Source organism: Penicillium paradoxum (genome assembly GCF_028828445.1).
Source record: "Penicillium paradoxum strain IBT 22861 chromosome Unknown utg000003l_segment0_segment0, whole genome shotgun sequence".
Classification (NCBI taxonomy): Eukaryota; Fungi; Ascomycota; class Eurotiomycetes; order Eurotiales; family Aspergillaceae; genus Penicillium; species Penicillium paradoxum.
In genome coordinates, this window is record NW_026643181.1 from 3,595,957 (window position 1) to 3,613,155 (window position 17,199).

The following is a 17,199-nucleotide window of genomic DNA, read 5'->3' on the forward strand; positions in this document are numbered from 1 at the left end:
TCTCTCCGAGTCATTTCCCAAAGTAGATCCCGATATGACCACTCGAGAGAATTTCAAGGTGATTGGGGACATGCTTGAACTTGGTAAGCAAGGAACCGGCAGCGAGACCGGGCTACATACTAATTCAATGGATAGGACACCCACGCGAAGCGACAGCCCTGATTGCAGTCAAAAAGTGGCTGACAACATGTGTGCGCGACATCGATCGACTTACAATAGAGGAAGTCATGGCTGATATGGAATTCTGGGGATATCTGCCCTGCATCCTGGATCGTCTGTTGCGCAGACAACTAGAATTACAATTGGATGACATTGAGGACATCTCAGATCTTTTCGAAGAATATCTTCTGGATTATGCTCTTATTGTCGTTCATCTCGTTCGCTTGGACATCGCGTTCCTCACTGGCGTGGAGGGGGACGAAGACATCGATATTTCGACGACCGCCTCTGGGAGATATCTCCACAGCTTGCCCTGGATCATCCATGGCATCCAGATCCCTCTTTTCCAGGTCCTGGAGAGCCAATTTTGCATCGACGCACATGCGTTTTCTGCTCGAATCAAAGCTAAGATCTTAGCTCCTCCATTCGATGCGTCGAGCGCAATGATGCAATACGCCTCCAAGCTTGTTTCGTTGCTTCCGAAGTGCCCGAAACTCCTCGCCATGCTTCCGGGCCCTCTGACCAATATGCTATCGCTATTTGAACGTGACACGGATATCGATGAGAATCGTGGTTCTGATTCTTTAGTTGACACGCCTACCGATTCGAACAGACTGCAGCCTTTTTACGAAACGATTAGAGCAATTGACAAAGCCTATCAGATCTTTGTGGGAAAGAAATCGCAATTGGCCACTGGCGAAATGAGTGATAGTCTGTTGGGCCCGATTTTCCGCAGTTACAAGTTTCTTTGCCTCGGTTACCCGGAGTTCTTACTCCAACTGGCCCAGGAGCTATCGGTTCAGGTACCCGAGGAAGCTGATGCAGAACAAGCCGCACTCTGTGTTATTTGGACATGGAAATTCGACAGCCTGAAAAGGCAGATTATGGAAGGTCGAATGGAGCTCCGCGTTCACGGCGTGGAAGCGATGCAGTCAGATCTGATTAGCATCTGGAGTCAGAACATATCTCACAACCGGGATGGGAATGAGATGCCGTTCTTGAAGTACATGGTGGAATACCTTCGGCGAAACAAGGTCCTTGAATATCTTGTGGGCATTGACTCCCACCCACAGTTGATTAGCCGCAGCAGTAACATCTTCGGCTTTTTAATTGTGACCGGCAAATACACTGACCATGACACTGATGTCATCTGGAAAACGGTCACTGAGAGTCAGGATGATCGGACTGTATCTGAGGTTATCGCCATGCTCGCACGGACCTTTGCCATGCATCCATTCAGATCCAAGGCGTTGCTTTACGTGTGCTCAAAGGTGCTTGAGCTCCCTCTAGATCGGTTTGACAGCCGCATCATCGATTTCTGTGAGCAATTGGTGCCTCGTATGCGCGAGAGCCAATCGGACAACGATCGTGACTATCGCAACCTGTCCAGCGGGGAGCAAGTTGACTCTATTCCACTGAAGCTTTGTGTCCGCCTCATTCGTGAGAGTTCTGGCGCGAAGGACCTACCCGCTGAACAAAAGGAGCTCATGCAGGGATTTGGAAGCGAGCAGCTGGCTCAGTTCATCAAGGCCGGACTCAACGAAACTGATAAGGCAGAAACATATGAGCGCTGCATCCAAGACATTGGGGAGATGAATGAATGTGCTGCAGGTAGCATACAAGTGTTGAATGCACTCGTGCCTCGCGACGATGCACGAGAGATCTGGAAACTTGCTAACGATTTCGACTTGACGCGCTTGGTGATAATTGAACTCCACCATTTCGTCAGTGAAGACCACGCCAAACCCAAGGACCCGTCTTCAAAGCACGGCCTTTCCTCGAGAGTGGAAATCATGCGCCGTCTCATTGATCTGGCCCCGGAAACCATCACTCCTGATCTCGGTAACACTCTATGGAAGGAGGTTCTCATGTCTCAGAACTTGGCTCCTGACGAGCGTCAAGTGATTTGGAAAATGATGGTTGATCTCACAAATCATACCAGCAAAGAAAACCCGTTCCTTGAACGTTGCATTCATGAGTATCTACCCGAAGTGCTTCCTAAGGATTACTCTCGTGAGGTATTGTGGTTCACACAACAGTCCGTCCACTACGAGATCCGAATCAAGCCCCCTTCCATTGTCGGGGAGAATGAAGTCATAACCATTCCTGGGATCGATCGAATCTGGCATCTCATCCTCACGGCACCCCCGCAGTCAATTGAAGCCGAGGCTATCAAGTTTGCCATCGATAGCTATTTGGACCACGGCGTTGTTCGCAGATCCCCCCGATCGGCCATTGACGCTACCCACATTGCCCTTGTCAAGCAATGTGTTGACCAACTGAAATCCGCCGCTGCCGCGTTGAAATCGCCATGCAATGAAAGAACCGATGGCGACGTCGCCATGGATATTGACAAATCCAACAATGAGACTGGGACCGATGAGCTCACGTTCAGTCGTTCTCTGCATTTCCTTCGTCAACTGCTGCATGGACTGCGAACTAGACCGCAGTACAGCTCCCCTCGTGGCTCTCCGCCTACCCTCCCGGAACGTCCTCTGAAGGGCGATCCCGTTGAATTCAGATACCAATGTTTCAATGGCACTACCACATCAAAAATCTGCTCTGTCCGCATTGGTGGTCTTTCCACGGCTTCGGAGCTTGTAGAAATGCTCGTTCAACTCAGTCGATTTTCCAAATTTACTGCTATACTTGGTGGACAGAAAGTCGAGTTACTTCAAGACCCAGAGGCCCTCGTGCAGAACCTGAAGCTCTCTTCCGGTTTGCTCATTCTTCGAAAAGCCCCGGATGCCCACGAAGTCACCTGGGCTGGGAGACGTCAGTCCCTGACAGCAGTGGACAACGAAGTACTTCAACACTTCGACGAGCTATATGATTTGCTGGATCTGAAGGATGACTTAGCTCGGCAGGTAAGGGATCATTAGGGGTTTTCATTTTCTTTGAAGGCTGGTGCTGATAATCTGCAGATCATTGATTTCTTGGTTGTCTTCCCGCCTCAGGCGCAAGCGCTAGAACTCGTTCGGTCGAAGAACAATTCCGAGACAGACATGTTCCCATTGCAGCGGCCCTTCAAGGCTCTGTACTCGTTGAGCACATTGTCAATGTGTCTTCACGAGGAGGCTGTAGAAGTGAGTTTGATCCTTTATTGTCTTGAATGTTTTTTGTGCTAACGACCGCTGCAGATGCCTCCAGATCAAGGCTTTGTCTCTCACAGCGTTCAAGTTTTGGTTGCATTCTTGACATCAGATGAACTGTTTGGTTCCTTCTCCAGTAACTCCATAACTGTTCTGCTAGCTACGAGAGCCATCGAATGCCTTCTGCTAGCTATATCTGGTATGTTAAATGTCGATCATTGTTCCATTGGAATATCTCGGCTAATTGTATTCTAGTGTATCGACCCGAAGATGATGAAGCTGTCCTCATCGCCAACCCACAGTCCTTGGTCCCACGCATTCTTGAATTGCTTGAGATTGGTCGCGCGAGTCCTACTGATCCACGAGCTGGTACATGTGCCCAAGGCCTGATTTGCAATTCTTTCGCAGTTCTAGTCGAGGGTTCATTGCGCGACATCAATGTCTGGAATGCCGTTAAGCAACACGCCAAGTTTGATGAGTTGATCCTATCACTTCTCCTGGAAGAAACACGCAAATCAATTCGAACGGATATTCTCGAACGTTTGAAGATAGTTTGCGGTCCCTTGAAGCCATTTAAGCTGTCAATGAAAAAGATTGATGTGGAATCTTCTGTTGCAGAGAACCCAAATCGGATTGACATGCTTGCCACTCTTTGGTCTTCCATTTTACAGGTCATCCCCAAGACTATCGAACATGTCCCTCGATCCGAAGAATTCTTCAATGCTTCTCTATGGCTATTCCGCACTATTGCGCAAAAGTCGCCTGGGGACGTGGTCTTCAATGAGTATCTCCGACAGTGGAGTGGAGTGATGCTCACTCACCAAACACAAGAGGTGATTTGATTCCCATAGAAAAAGATCCAAACAGAACTTGTTTACTGATGATCTTTAGTTTGTTGGACGTGAACCTGCAGATAATCTGGTGATTGGCTTTTCGGCACTGTTAGAATGGTGCCTTGAGTTGGCCAACGCTGCAGGTGTCACTTTGAATACACTGTACGTCTCATTTCTTAATCTGATCAAGTGTGCTTGCAGATCTAACAAGACTCTAGGACTATTGCCGAGGACATCTTCAACCAGTACCTGTTCCCGGACTTTTCGCCTGAGACGGCGGAGCACGTAGTCCCTCATGTTCCAGTGATGCACAGCTACACCCGCTCCAGCCTTTACAGCGTGGTTCTCTTGTTGTGCAAGCAGAGCGATCAGACTTATTGTCGAATTTTGGAACTGCTCGGCTCAAATGTTCCCCGAGGTTCGCTACACCCATTTATGGTTCCTGAGATTAGATTCTGATCAACTAACCTTGACGCTAGACTCTCTCTATCTCGAATCTGCCTTTGACCGATCGTTAATGCTTCGGTCGCCGGAAGGCTATGCGGGGCTGAAGAACCTCTCGAACACTTGCTATCTCAATTCGCTCATGACTCAGCTCTTCATGAATATTGATTTCCGGGATTTTATCCTCAATCTGCCCATTACTGATCGCATTTCACAAAAGCTTCTCTATGAAACCCAACGGCTGTTCACATGGATGCAAGAGACTTGGAGCAAGGGTATCGAACCCTCAGAATTCGTGAAAAGCATTCTTACATACGACAACGAGGAGATCGACGTCACTGTCCAGATGGATGTCGATGAGTTTTACAACCTGCTCTTTGATCGCTGGGAGGCCCAGGTTCTCGATGGTGAGAAGAAAAAGAGGTTCCGGTCTTTTTATGGAGGGCAGCTTGTTCAGCAAATCAAGTCAATGGAGTGCGATCATATCTCTGAACGACTTGAGCCATTCTCTGCGATCCAGTGTGAGATCAAAGGAAAAGCGACACTGGAAGACAGTCTGCGGGCTTACGTGGCGGGTGAGGTTATGCAGGGAGGTAAGTGAATTCATGCGTCCCCGGCAAGTGTTTGTCTTTAACGAAACTTCAGATAACAAATACTCCTGTACCTCATGTGGACGGCATGTTGACGCTGTTAAGCGGTAAGTGACAATAAGATGGTGGCATGGAAGTATATTCTGACTTCGACGCTCCGATTTAGTGCTTGTCTGAAAGATGTTCCTGACAACCTGATCTTCCACCTGAAGCGTTTTGACTTTGACATGGTACATATGCTGAGAAGCAAGATTAACGATGAATTCCAATTCCCTCACCACATCGATATGTCACCCTACACAGTTGAGCACCTTTCTGACCCCGAGCAAACCATCGCTCCGGATATGTTTGAATTGGTTGGCGTTCTTGTGCACACCGGTACAGCCGAATCAGGTCATTATTACTCATATACCCTCCAACGTCCCTCGTCCGGCGGGGAAGCTTCTTGGGTCGAGTTCAATGATTCTGATGTCTCCAAATTCGACCCTTCTTTGATCGCAAGCCACTGTTTCGGTGGCCCGAGTGAGACCATGCAGTATATCAACGGGGCCCCAAAGAGCAAAGTGTGGAATGCATACATGTTGTTCTACCAACGTGTGTCTACCATTGAGAAATCCAAAGAGGTCTTCAAGCCAACGAAGCCTGATGTTCCTGTACACGTTCCGGTGTCAATCACAACCCAGAATTATATTGCCATGGACAACGAGTTGCTTATTCGGGTCTACTGTCTTCTGGATCCACAATACGCATTTTTTGTGCACAAGTTACTCCAGCGATGGCCCAACATGGCTCTCGAGAATGCCGATAAAATAAGAGCGGAATCGTTGGCTATCGATATTGGGATGGACACCATTGAGCAATTAGTTACTCGTACCAAGGATCTTCAAGGACACCAAGAACTTTACGGTGAACTCATTGACATGATTGACAAGAGTCCCAACGCTGCTCAATCCACCCTTGAGTGGGTTGTTGACCGGCCAACCTCACTTTACAACATCATGATCAAGACGCAGCAGCCGGAAATCCGAAGCAAAGCAATTATGCTGATCAATCATGCCTTGAAGCAGCTCCACTTGATATCCACAGAGCCGGATTTCAACGAAGATGAACGGATATTGTGGTGCGACCGATTTGAAGATCTCATTCAACGCATTGTGGTCATGCTGTCAAGCCTGTGGTCCGATGTACAATGCACTATGCGGGTTTGGGAGGACTACTTTGGCTTCCTTCTCAAACTTTCCAATTACGGCGCAAGTGTCATTCAGATCTTACTTGAGCAAGGGTATTTTGCCGTCTGTTTGGAAATTCTCTGGATTGATGAAGCGGATACCAAGAGACTGCGCAATCGACATCCAAATTATGCGCGCCTATTGAGCAAGGGACGCCGTTTCAGCTATCAGTCTTTGCTGTCATTGTGCCTGGTCTTTTTCAGACATGTTGACCTTTCGCTTCGCCCTACCCCTGTTGGTGGACAGAGGCGAATTCTTAACGGGAGGTTCTCAACTAACACCAGGGAAATGGACCTCATCAAGCCAACTGACAGTGAAGGTTCTTTGTCCCTCTTGGTGAAGGTTGTGAACCACGATAATCTTGCCAGGTCCCCGGTCATCCGCGTTCTCATTGGAATATTGCTAGATGGTGAGCCTGAGACAGATTTATTGAATTCCATCCAATCAACACTGGAAAGTGGCGTGAGAATCGACCCTGCTGTCCAATGCGCACCTTTTCTGGGTGCAGCCGCAACGTTCTGCCAACGTTGCCCAGACGAGCGACGAGTCGTTGGTATGATTGAGTTTATTGCAAAGGGAGTCGAAAGCATCAACAACAGCGGCGGCCAGGAGCACATCGACTTCTTCATGCATCTCTGCCATGGCACCAACGAGCGCCTGAACATGGAACCGGCTACTTTCAAAGAACTTGTTCTAGAAAGCATTCCCATCTGGGCCCCGACCTTGCTCATTTATAAGGATGAGACTGTTCGTCGGAACATGCACAATGTCCTCGAAGAGAAGCTCTTCAAAGAGGAGAACACGGAAACCGATGCAGCAGACATTGAGCAAGATGGTGACCTACCCAATGATGAATTACAGACGCTCGAGCAACAAAAGTCTACTACTCAAGCACGGCGCCATAACATTGGCCGTCGGCTTCTGAGAAGTTGTATCCATCGACTGAAACTTTCGTTCTTGAATGATCAAATCAATCATGTCGACGGAAGATTGCTTGAAAACATCGCCCCAGTGATGAACTACTGTCTAGCCACCTTTTACGGAGATGAGACGGACCAGGACGACGGCCTGCAGGCCAAAGGTAAGTTTGAGTCACTTGCCTGAAGTGATTTCTTTCTCCAGCACCACTAACATGATCCCCTCAGAACTCCTCTCACTGCTCAGAGCGATGTCTCTCGAAGAAGTCCCTGACGACCCGCCTTCCGGTAGGCTTCGATTCCTATCCCTCGTGAATGGCCCTGAAACATCATCTAACCCGATACCCTTAGAATCAGACGTGGTATCCGTCGAGGAATGGGAGGCAAACTCTGCGATCGCAACAGATTCCGAGACAGGAGTTCCTGGATCTCCCTAACCAACGGACTTTTCTATTGCAATCTACTCCTTTCATATGTCTCTTTCCCATGCGTTCGGCGTCACAGGTTTCAGCGAGCGCGATGTGTGCCTATGATTCCAATTCTCACACCTAACGGATTTTACGACCTCTTGCTGTTCTATTTTGTTTTTGCGCTTGCAATGATTGTGGTTTTTTTTTTTTTTTTTTTTTTTTCGGGCGTACCTTTGGTCATGAGGAACTGGAGTAGGATTTTATTTCTATCAATGGTGACTTTGGATGGACAGGTCATCTACATGCATTTCGCTGTCTATTTCTCAGAATAGAAATTCGAGCGTTTCTAGCTCTTGACAATCTGATCCTTGTGTAGATTGCATTTTGAAAGATCTTCATGAATATCATTGTTCATTTAGGTTAATATTTTGTTCAACCCTCTTCCTCTCCGCCCGCTGGAGCCTCGCCTTCATCGTCTGACCCAACCTCCACGGCAGCAAGTGCATCTCGCTGGTCTTGTGGAGCGTCACGAGATTTGTTACCAACTTTGGTATTGCCGGCGCCAGCAGCGGTTGCGAGCTTGGCTGCTGGAATACCGCCTGAGGTAACATAAAGGAAGTAACCAGCAGGGAAGTGATCGATATGGTTGAAGAAAGAGCCAAAGCTGTATGAAAAGTTAGTATCACGATCTCAATAAAGATCGAAATCAAGATTGGGAATAACATACCCAGCACTCTGTTCCTCCTCCCGGAAAATCCGATCATAGATCTCCCGCTGCTTGAATTCATTCATCTCCTTCTCGAATTTCCCGAAATTGATAGGCAGACGGTCAAGACCAGCTGCTTTGTTGTTGTAGGAGTCGAAAATCGGCCGCTCGAGTAAGAGACCCAGACCAGGGGCTTTGGGAATAGCAATACGATCAGGACCGTAGGTCTCCGTGATACGGTCTGGGTGGCAGCCCGAACGGACAACCATTGTAGCCATCGCGACCATCTTTCGGATCTGGTGCATCATGAAACTCTGACCGTGGACCTTCAGGCTGAGCCATTCTGTGCCGTCGATGATAATCGGCGTGGTGTTGACCTTGAAGGATTTGATGTGACGCTTCGCTGAGGGATCGTTGTGTGTTTTCTGGATCGTATAGTTGTGGAAGTTCTTTGTGCCTTCGTAGCGTTCGAGACATTCTTGCAGGCGGGCGATGCGGGATGCGGGTGCGCGGTAGGCTCGTTTCGCGGTCAGATAGGCTGCTTTGATGGCTTTGATGGCGTCAAGGATGGCCTTTTGGCGGGGTTCCATGACGAAGGGCTTCGGCTCCTGGTCTGCGGGTGCCGGTTCTTCGGTAGCAGGTTGTTCACTAGTCTCTTGTGGTGCGGGTTCTTCGGCGGGGGTAGAGACTTCCTTGTTCTCGTCTGAGGGCTGGAGAGCATCGCGGGAGTCGTCGGAGAATATGGATTTTTCGACGATCGTGCGGATATCTTCAGGCAGACCTTCCAGGATTGGCTTGATATACTTCTCGTCGACGTCTTGCCAGTAGGTGGCGACCTCTTCCTGTCGAGCTTTGACGGCATCCAACTCGCCTGCCTTATCGGCAAACTCGACGATTTTACGTCCAAGATAGGTGCTTGGGTGAGGGGGCAGAAGACAGTGGCTTGGCATCAAATATTCGTAAACGCGGGAATCACACATCTGGTAGCAGCTGAAACTTTTGCTGGTCACTTCGTAGCCCCAGACACGAATTTGAGGGCTGAGCTGGGCATTGATCTTCTCAACGATATCTGCATCTTCGACGATCATCTTCAGTGAGACGACATTGCCGGCTGCGTGGACACCTTTGTCTGTGCGAGCACAACGGACGAAGGATGACTTCTTGGGATCGGCTGCGTTCGCTTTGGAGATTGCGCCGACGTTTACGAGGGCTGTGAACAGGTCACCTTCGATGGTGCGCTGTTGCTCGTTCCTATAACATACCTCGTCAGCACAAGACAATAGCACTCAATTGGCAAAAAGAGACATACAATTGCATTCCAAAGTATCCAGTGCCCGAGTATCCCATGAGAAGAGCGACCTTCTTCTTAGGGCGGCGCTCCTCGCCTTCGATCTCCTCTTTGGAGAATTGGGTCGCGTAGATCGGCAAATTGACGTCTTCTCCATTCTCAACCTTGCGACGCTTGGCTTCAGCCTTATCTTCATTGCGCTTTCGCTTGTCTACCGCTTGACGACTGAATTAGTTAGCTGACAATGCGAAGAACGGGGATATTATCATTGGTGTAGCGTACCTCCATGCCGCTCGCCCCATATCGCGGTTCTTACGCCTTTCACTACCTCCGCCTCCTGTTCCTTGGTTGTCGGCCATTGTATGCGTTGGAAGATCTCTGATAGCTCCGCGCGAGGTGCAGCTGGGTCGCGCCAGAAAGATCTGTAGAACTGACGGCTAACGGTGGGGCTCCGAGTATTCCGGAGTAGTGAGCGAGTTGAGGTTGAACACTTGGGTGCAGTGACGATCCCAAAAAGGTTCCGCTGGTAAACGATCGAGGCCCGCATGAAATCAACGATTTAGGGAATTTTGCCCTCGTCTCCGCGCCATTCATCTTTTCCATCATCGCCGTACTAGTCCGAGAACGGCCTAGCGTGCGGGTAGATTGACTAACCGGATATGGCAAGTGTGCTGCCTGAGGCGGAGTGAACTTTGCATGTGACATGAAGCTCCGAGGGCTTGAATCTGAATTAACAACGCCCATTGTTCACTCACTAGCTCAGCGCTGCCTGTCGCTCCAGCGCGCTCCTTTCATATTTAGACTCGGACTTCTTCACTCACTTAGCTGTCTCTTGTGATCCAAGCACATGCTCATCCTGTCCACTGTCTGAACCTTGCGACTGAACGCCTTGCGCCACGGTCGAATGCTTATCGGATTTTCTCTTGAACCAATTTTTTTGCTCCAACGCTCTTACAACCATGGATCTTTCAAAGACTCTCATCCGGACTGTGGCAAGGGCCTTCTATGAGACTCGTCACATTCTGGTAGTCGATGCGCTCTTCCTGCATTCAGTGTATGACGATAGCTTCCTTTTGAAACATCAATATGCTGACCAGCTACAGCCTTCACGCTGAGGATCTAGCATTCTTGATGGGAATGCAACAGAAAGATCTACGCAAGCTTTGCGCTAGGCTTCGAGAGGATCGCTTGATCGGAGTGTATGGCATTTCTGTCTGATGCGCCGCGCGCAGCAGTGCGAGGAAAAAAAAAATCAAACAAAGCTGACCTAGTTCTGTGATGACTATAGGAGCACACGCGCCGAAATTCGTGATGGATCCACCCGTCCAGTCAACCGCGAATACTATTATATCCCTCTCCACCCGGTTGTCGATGCAATCAAATTCAAAGTCTCCAAGTTGACCGCCACTATTAAAGCCCAATACACACCGAGCGAGGAGCGCAAAGAGTACATTTGTGTACGATGCAAATCTGAGTGGACCGAACTGGACGTACTGAGTCTAGTTGGAGAAGAAGGATTCGAATGCCAAAATTGCGGCGCTGTCCTGGAGCGCACGGAGGATGTTAAAGGCGTGGAAGGGATTGATCGTACGGGCCATGAGAAAAACAGCAAGCTTATGGCACAGCTTGACAATATGCTCAAATTGCTAAAGCAAATTGATTCGGTCGAAATTCCTCCGAATGACTTTGAAACTGCGTGGGATCACAAGGTGGAGGTTATCAGGAACCAGAACACACACCCAGTCCGTGCAGCAATCGCTGTTCCACCCAAGGCACAGGATATCACGCGTCCCAATGCCAAGACAGACGCAGCTGCACTGGAGATTTCACTCACCTCGAGTGAGGAGAAGAGTGCCGCTGAAGTGGCAGACGAGGCCGCTCGTAAAGCAGCGGTTGAGAAGCAAAACGCCCTCCCTGTATGGCACACGCATTCTACAGTCAATGCAGCCCAGGTTGGCAGTTCCCAGACCAAGATCGAGACGGGTACTGCGGTGAAGTCTGAGCTTGCGGATGAAGACCAGAAACCGAGTGTGGATGCCCTGGACGACAAGGTCGCCGCATACTACGCAGAAATGGAGCGCGAGAAGGCACTGCAGGCCCAAGCAGACGCGAGCAGTGCGGAAGACGATTCTGACGAAGAGGACTTCGAGGATGTCGAAGGTATTTCCGCTCCCAGCGGACCAGCTACACCCTCCATGGCTGGTGGCCCTACAAGTGCCCCCACCACATCCTTTGGGGGTGTCGGTATCAAGCGTGAGCTTGAGTCGGCTTCCAGCGCTCCTCAGTCCTCTGTTGGGACCCCATCTATTCCTGCCGATGATGGACCCGCGGCAAAGAAAATTAAGGTCGACCCTGCGATCAAGCCTGATCCTGAGGTTAAGCTTGAGGCTGAGGTTAAGAAAGAAGCTGAGGAATCCGACGAGGATGACGAGGAGTTTGAAGATGTATAATGAAATTAGAAAAACAGTCAGCCATCGGCGCAGGCGCCGAATAATCATGACAACTGGAGAATCAGGTTCGTAAAGCCGCATCATTGACATAGAATTGCATTTTACCGATATTACAGATTCCTGGAGAATTTTATTATTGTCCTCTTCTGCTAATTATTGTAATACTTGTGGCTTTATCGTGTATTGCTTTCTGTTCTGCTTTTGAGTTGGTTTTGATGGCGCATTGGGTTGTCTTTCAACGATCTTCAAGCTGGCCCAACCACCCATTGGGACACAGGATACATTTGGCTCCCTCTGATCGGTAGATTGCCAGCCAGTCCTCCCTCGAGAAACCATTCGTCGTCTTATTCGCTGTTGTATTCACTCACGTTGTTTCAACTATTGGAATGGCCGCTGACTAAAAAGAGATTGCCAGTCTTTCTACTTGAAAAATCCAGAATTTCAACACAAGAATACATAAATCGCCTCAAAAGACGCCATTGAATGCACCAAAGCCCCCCGATGGAAGGGATATACGTGCGTTGGCTCTTAATGTCACCGAGACAATCGCATCGGGATGTCTCTGTTCTTGCCCGCATCATAAATTCCGCCCATGATCAAAGACATCCTCATAATACCACCATTCACAACCTCTTCTAGCGTCTGCTCGATACCCCTCGGCTGCTTCCCAGCAAGAGGTACGGCGTCGATGTGGTGGCGTTGTAGCAGCTTCGACATGACAGCGGCCAACTCAACCCCAGCCATCTTCTGTCCCGAGGCGCCCTGGTGATAAAGCTCCCTTACAGCAATTAACCCTCACTGCGAGTCATGCCCATACAATCTAGTCCTCCATATTCTCACAAGCGAGATAAGTTCCAATCTTCGCCATCAAAAGCCTACATCCCTAGGCATCAACTTTTTGGCTCCAGGTCCCTGAAAGCCGCTAATGGTTGCACTGGAGCCACTCGTCGGCTAGTCAGTCCTTAGGCTAGTAGATCAGCCAATACTGGTTAGTATCTGCTTTGCTTGTGTGTCTTTCGACTCCGTAGTGTTGGGGAGGTTCATATGTGTGTTATATTACTTTTGGGGGCCAGACGTGGGTATAAAAGGCAGTCCCTTGCTCTGGAAATAGGGAAATTCATGCCTGAAGTGAACCCATAACACTGTGATTTTCTATCTTTACTTTCAGTCCAAACTACTCGCCATGCGTTTTACTCCAGCCCTCCTACTGCTTGCCACTGCTATAGACATCACCACCGCCGCGCCTACCGCCGACCCTCTTGAGCTCAGTGCTCGCAGCCAAGATGCGAAGAACGAATACGTCGATGTGGAAATCTGCTCGAAGAGAAAATGGGAAGACTGTGCTGATATCAGAGTCCGGATTCAAAATACATGCCGTTCGTGCCCACATTCACAACAACCCATCCCATCCTTTGCTCCATTTCAGTCCATCAAACCTTCAATTCTATTGAACCGCCGCGATGAAAACTAATCCAACAATTGTGCACAGATACCTTAATCGGTACTACCCTCAAAAACAAAGTCAACTCCATTCAAATCCCTTCTGGATACCGCTGTCGCTTCTGGTCGTATGTTTGCTTCCCTCTATCCTCCGATCAGAGATCCCGGCTGACTTGCGCTTCTGTGTAGTTCAATAAAGTGCAGGGGTGATAGCACGCCCGATATCAACACCTCAGAGTGGTATGACCTCCCGTCGGGCATGGAGGACAAGGCGAATTCAATCAAGTGCTATAAAAACTGAGCTGCGTTGGGACTTATTGAGGCCATTGGTGTCACGACTCCACATTTGGGCCTTTACGAATCAATTTTGCACCACGGCTGGATCGGATGTCACACTGGTTCCCTGGTCTCTCCCGCTTGCGAGGTTAGATAATGTAGGCCTTGTTGGCTGCTTCTTTAGAGAAATAGTTGTTAGCTTGTCCGTATACCCAGCATGAACTCTTCTTCCATTATTTTTCGGATATCCCTAGAATTGCTCCCAGGGGTCTTCGAAGCCCTGTCTTAAGCGATCTTGGAGAGTGAATGGCCCGGTTATTCTTGAATTTGATACTCCAATGGCCGAGAGAACATGGCTGCCTAAGGAGCACTATGCCTTAGTCTGCGCTAGAATTTTAGCGCTGGTGCTCTTGATGCTCGTAGATGTGCTGGATGTTCTAGGCAACACTCATAATCCTCTCATAGGGGCAATATAGAATTACAGACTAATATAAAATGAAGAGAATGGCGATAGATTCGTCAACGAGCTAGCCGATTTTCTCGAATGCCTCCGCTGTTATTTGTAGCTGGTAGATCTAAACAAGCGGTATATATGCGAGGGATTAGAGCAGTGCCTGAGTGGTGATTCCTGATAGATTCATTGAGCAATATTTGGAAGAGTCAGAGTAACTAATAGATTTCAAGGAATAGGTCCAACCTGAGTGAATTCCCACGCAACTCCTTCATCTATTAGATGGCCTGTCCTTAGTTCTGTGTCTTTATCGATCACCATCGGCCATAGCCGGTTCCCATCACTCACAAGGAGGATATGGCCGCCATTTGGATGTTCCCTCACGCAGAAGGATTTTTCCGGACTGCAACCCTGAGAGCTGGCGACGAATTTCCAAGTGGAGCGATTCTTCCCATTGTGATATTCCCCATTCTTCTGACACTCTATGTAGGTACCAGAAACAACATTCCGAAAGCCCAGGAACTTGTTGTCTAACTGAACACAGTCCCAATAAAGACCGCATTTATGCCCAGTATGTTCAGACATAAGTTTCAATTCGCCTTCATGAAGCCCAATGACAAGCTTTGTTGTAGGATCACGAATGATAAAGCACCTCCATCCCCAAGGACAATTCCGAGAGCGTTGCTCATCCCAATCAGTCAAAGATAGATTTTCCATTGATATTTCATCACACATGCTGCAAGTTGGTGTATTGCATCCTTCATCGCCGGTAGTAGTGGACGACATGGTGTCCAGGTTGGAGGTGATGATGGAGATTTTCTTCCTCTATCTTCCTAGATGCCGATCTAAGTGCGAATATCTCCAAGATATATCGCTGTGACGAGAGTTAGTCAACGTGATCGTGCAAGTTCTCCCTAGCATTAGATAGGTGATACTTGCAGGATATGAGATCTGACAAAGAGGTATGAGGAAGAGGGATTTTGATCAAGATCAAGTAGTGCAAACTCCAAATTTCCCGGGCGATGCTACGATGTAAGAGATGGACGGGTAACGATGACGATGGCCAGACGTGGAGAATATTAACCACATGAGCCGTTCCCTCGCTATTTCTGGAAGTAGTGTAAGAGCTAGGAAGCATCTACTATCGTTAAGGCGCTTATATAGCTTTATGAAGACCAGCAAACAGGGAGACGAAGAGAGAAGGCACCTAAGTCAGTGAAGATAGCAATTAGGTCTCATCTAACGAATGATGATGAGCTTTTGTTTGTCCTCACTGTCTCATGATATATCATGACCTACCAATGCTACATCCTAGTTCAAGCGTTGCTGGCCTTAGTGACTCCTTGGGTGAGACTTACCAGCCAGGCCATGGATATTCAATGCAGATTCACCTTTCTTCTTACAATGGAAACCTTTCGGTCCATATAACGTGCTAACGGCTTAGGAGGTTTCTAGTATGCTGGCCATATCTCAATTATTCTTCTTCCAAAGTCCCTGACGCTCTCCTCAGTCCGAGACTCAGATATATATGTCACTAAGAGAAAAACTCCACTACTTTCTCTCAATTCTCATACCTACATTTCCAATCCACAAAAAGTCCCAATGGGTATATAGAATTCATCCCTTCAATCAACCAAATTTGTCAGATGAATTATACAACAACCCTATGCGCCCTCAAATACTCATAATCAGGCAAAGCATCCCGCGTTGCCTTCTCAATCAGTCCAGCAGCCTCATCCCCAAACTCCACACGCCACTTAGCAACTTCAGCATCAATATCAACCAACACCGGCGCCTTATCTTTAACAACACCAGTCGACTCCTGCAACGTCGACAAAAAGATAGAATGACCTTGCTGCTTCAAATCCAGCACCTGCGTACCACCAACATCGACACAGGGAGGCTTCGAGCTATCAGACTTATTTCTCGCTTCAGTCCACTCATACTGCATAGATGCAATATCCAACCCAGCGTTCTCACAAAACTTAGCCACAACGTCTGGATTCCGAATCACATCGTTTGCATCAATGACCAACGGCGTAACAGATCTATCTGACTGCTCGATACACCAGTCAAACAGCTTCCGCGTCCATTTAAAGCTCATATTCACCACCGAGACTCCCTTGACACCATCTTCGTCCGTAAACCCTGCCTCGGACAGTTTCTGCATCGCACGATACATCGATGGCCAGGCTAGCGCCGGGTGACGGATGATGAAAGCAAGCCGCCACGTGCGCAGGTATTCATCTGGCAGAACGGTCTGGTTGTTCGGGGAGAATGTCCGCGACGGCCCGTAGCATTCTGGCACCGATACCTGGAACTGTTCCAGATCCTCGGGTTTCTCGGGGCCATTCACAGTGCTTGTGAACGCGCCTGGGTTCAGGAACCAGAAAGCATGTTCTTTGGTGAACATGATTTTGTTCTCGGTATGGGCTCGGGTGGTATAGCTTTCGAGTTTGTCGACGGCTTGTTGGAGGGCGGCTGTGGTCTGGTTCTTTTGGTCTGCTGTCCATTGGCAGAGAGGCTTTTGTAAGCGACCATCCTTGCCGGATGCCTCGAAGGCGTCGTGGAAGAAATAGCCGCCTCTTTCGTTGGTCAAGGCGTTCGGTTGGTTGGGGAGGTTGAGGATTTTCAGGAGGAGATTCGATGCGGTACGGGGTACACTAATGAGGAGGAGTCGCTGAGGTGTTTTATTGCTGTTCTCGAGGGTAGATGTGGTAATGGTCATGGTGAATGTCTTGAATATAATATACGTATATGATGGGCTGGAGGAGAATTAAGCTTAAGTGCAGTGGGCTGCAATAGGCGTGAGAGAAGATGGGCATACTATGGAGCCCAGTGGCGTGATTTAATTTAAATAGATTCGGCTCCTCTGCACATTGGCCCCCTGCACCTTTTACCTCTCGACGCAGAC

The 17,199-nt window shown here is 48.7% G+C and overlaps 6 protein-coding genes across 6 annotated transcripts; 3 read left to right on the forward strand and 3 right to left on the reverse strand.

Moving 5' to 3' along the window:
• Nucleotides 1–34: 34 nt before the first annotated feature.
• On the forward strand, nucleotides 35–7,701 carry N7457_003192 (uncharacterized protein; the record flags this gene model as incomplete). The annotated part of the gene is made up of 11 exons (XM_057174237.1): nucleotides 35–83; nucleotides 136–3,026; nucleotides 3,084–3,245; nucleotides 3,300–3,450; nucleotides 3,507–4,084; nucleotides 4,143–4,246; nucleotides 4,303–4,502; nucleotides 4,564–5,121; nucleotides 5,174–5,225; nucleotides 5,285–7,428; nucleotides 7,493–7,701. 11 exons carry the CDS (start codon nucleotides 35–37, stop codon nucleotides 7,699–7,701), a joined length of 7,098 nt encoding a protein of 2,365 aa, XP_057034388.1.
• Nucleotides 7,702–8,106: 405 nt separating this feature from the next.
• N7457_003193 (pseudouridine synthase PUS2) lies at nucleotides 8,107–10,027 on the reverse strand (the record flags this gene model as incomplete). The annotated part of the gene is made up of 4 exons (XM_057174238.1): nucleotides 8,107–8,338; nucleotides 8,402–9,631; nucleotides 9,690–9,893; nucleotides 9,951–10,027. 4 exons carry the CDS (start codon nucleotides 10,025–10,027, stop codon nucleotides 8,107–8,109), a joined length of 1,743 nt encoding a protein of 580 aa, XP_057034389.1.
• A 600-nt stretch (nucleotides 10,028–10,627) lies between these two features.
• N7457_003194 (putative transcription factor TFIIE complex alpha subunit) lies at nucleotides 10,628–12,118 on the forward strand (the record flags this gene model as incomplete). Its single annotated transcript, XM_057174239.1, has 3 exons — nucleotides 10,628–10,722; nucleotides 10,772–10,867; nucleotides 10,957–12,118. The coding sequence occupies 3 exons, from the start codon at nucleotides 10,628–10,630 to the stop codon at nucleotides 12,116–12,118; spliced, it is 1,353 nt and encodes a 450-aa protein (XP_057034390.1).
• Nucleotides 12,119–12,652: 534 nt separating this feature from the next.
• N7457_003195 (uncharacterized protein) lies at nucleotides 12,653–12,862 on the reverse strand (the record flags this gene model as incomplete). The annotated part of the gene is made up of 1 exon (XM_057174240.1): nucleotides 12,653–12,862. One exon carries the CDS (start codon nucleotides 12,860–12,862, stop codon nucleotides 12,653–12,655), a length of 210 nt encoding a protein of 69 aa, XP_057034391.1.
• A 439-nt stretch (nucleotides 12,863–13,301) lies between these two features.
• N7457_003196 (uncharacterized protein) lies at nucleotides 13,302–13,859 on the forward strand (the record flags this gene model as incomplete). The annotated part of the gene is made up of 3 exons (XM_057174241.1): nucleotides 13,302–13,494; nucleotides 13,608–13,686; nucleotides 13,748–13,859. 3 exons carry the CDS (start codon nucleotides 13,302–13,304, stop codon nucleotides 13,857–13,859), a joined length of 384 nt encoding a protein of 127 aa, XP_057034392.1.
• Nucleotides 13,860–15,936: 2,077 nt separating this feature from the next.
• N7457_003197 (uncharacterized protein) lies at nucleotides 15,937–17,013 on the reverse strand (the record flags this gene model as incomplete). The annotated part of the gene is made up of 1 exon (XM_057174242.1): nucleotides 15,937–17,013. One exon carries the CDS (start codon nucleotides 17,011–17,013, stop codon nucleotides 15,937–15,939), a length of 1,077 nt encoding a protein of 358 aa, XP_057034393.1.
• Between the last annotated feature and the right edge of the window lie 186 nt (nucleotides 17,014–17,199).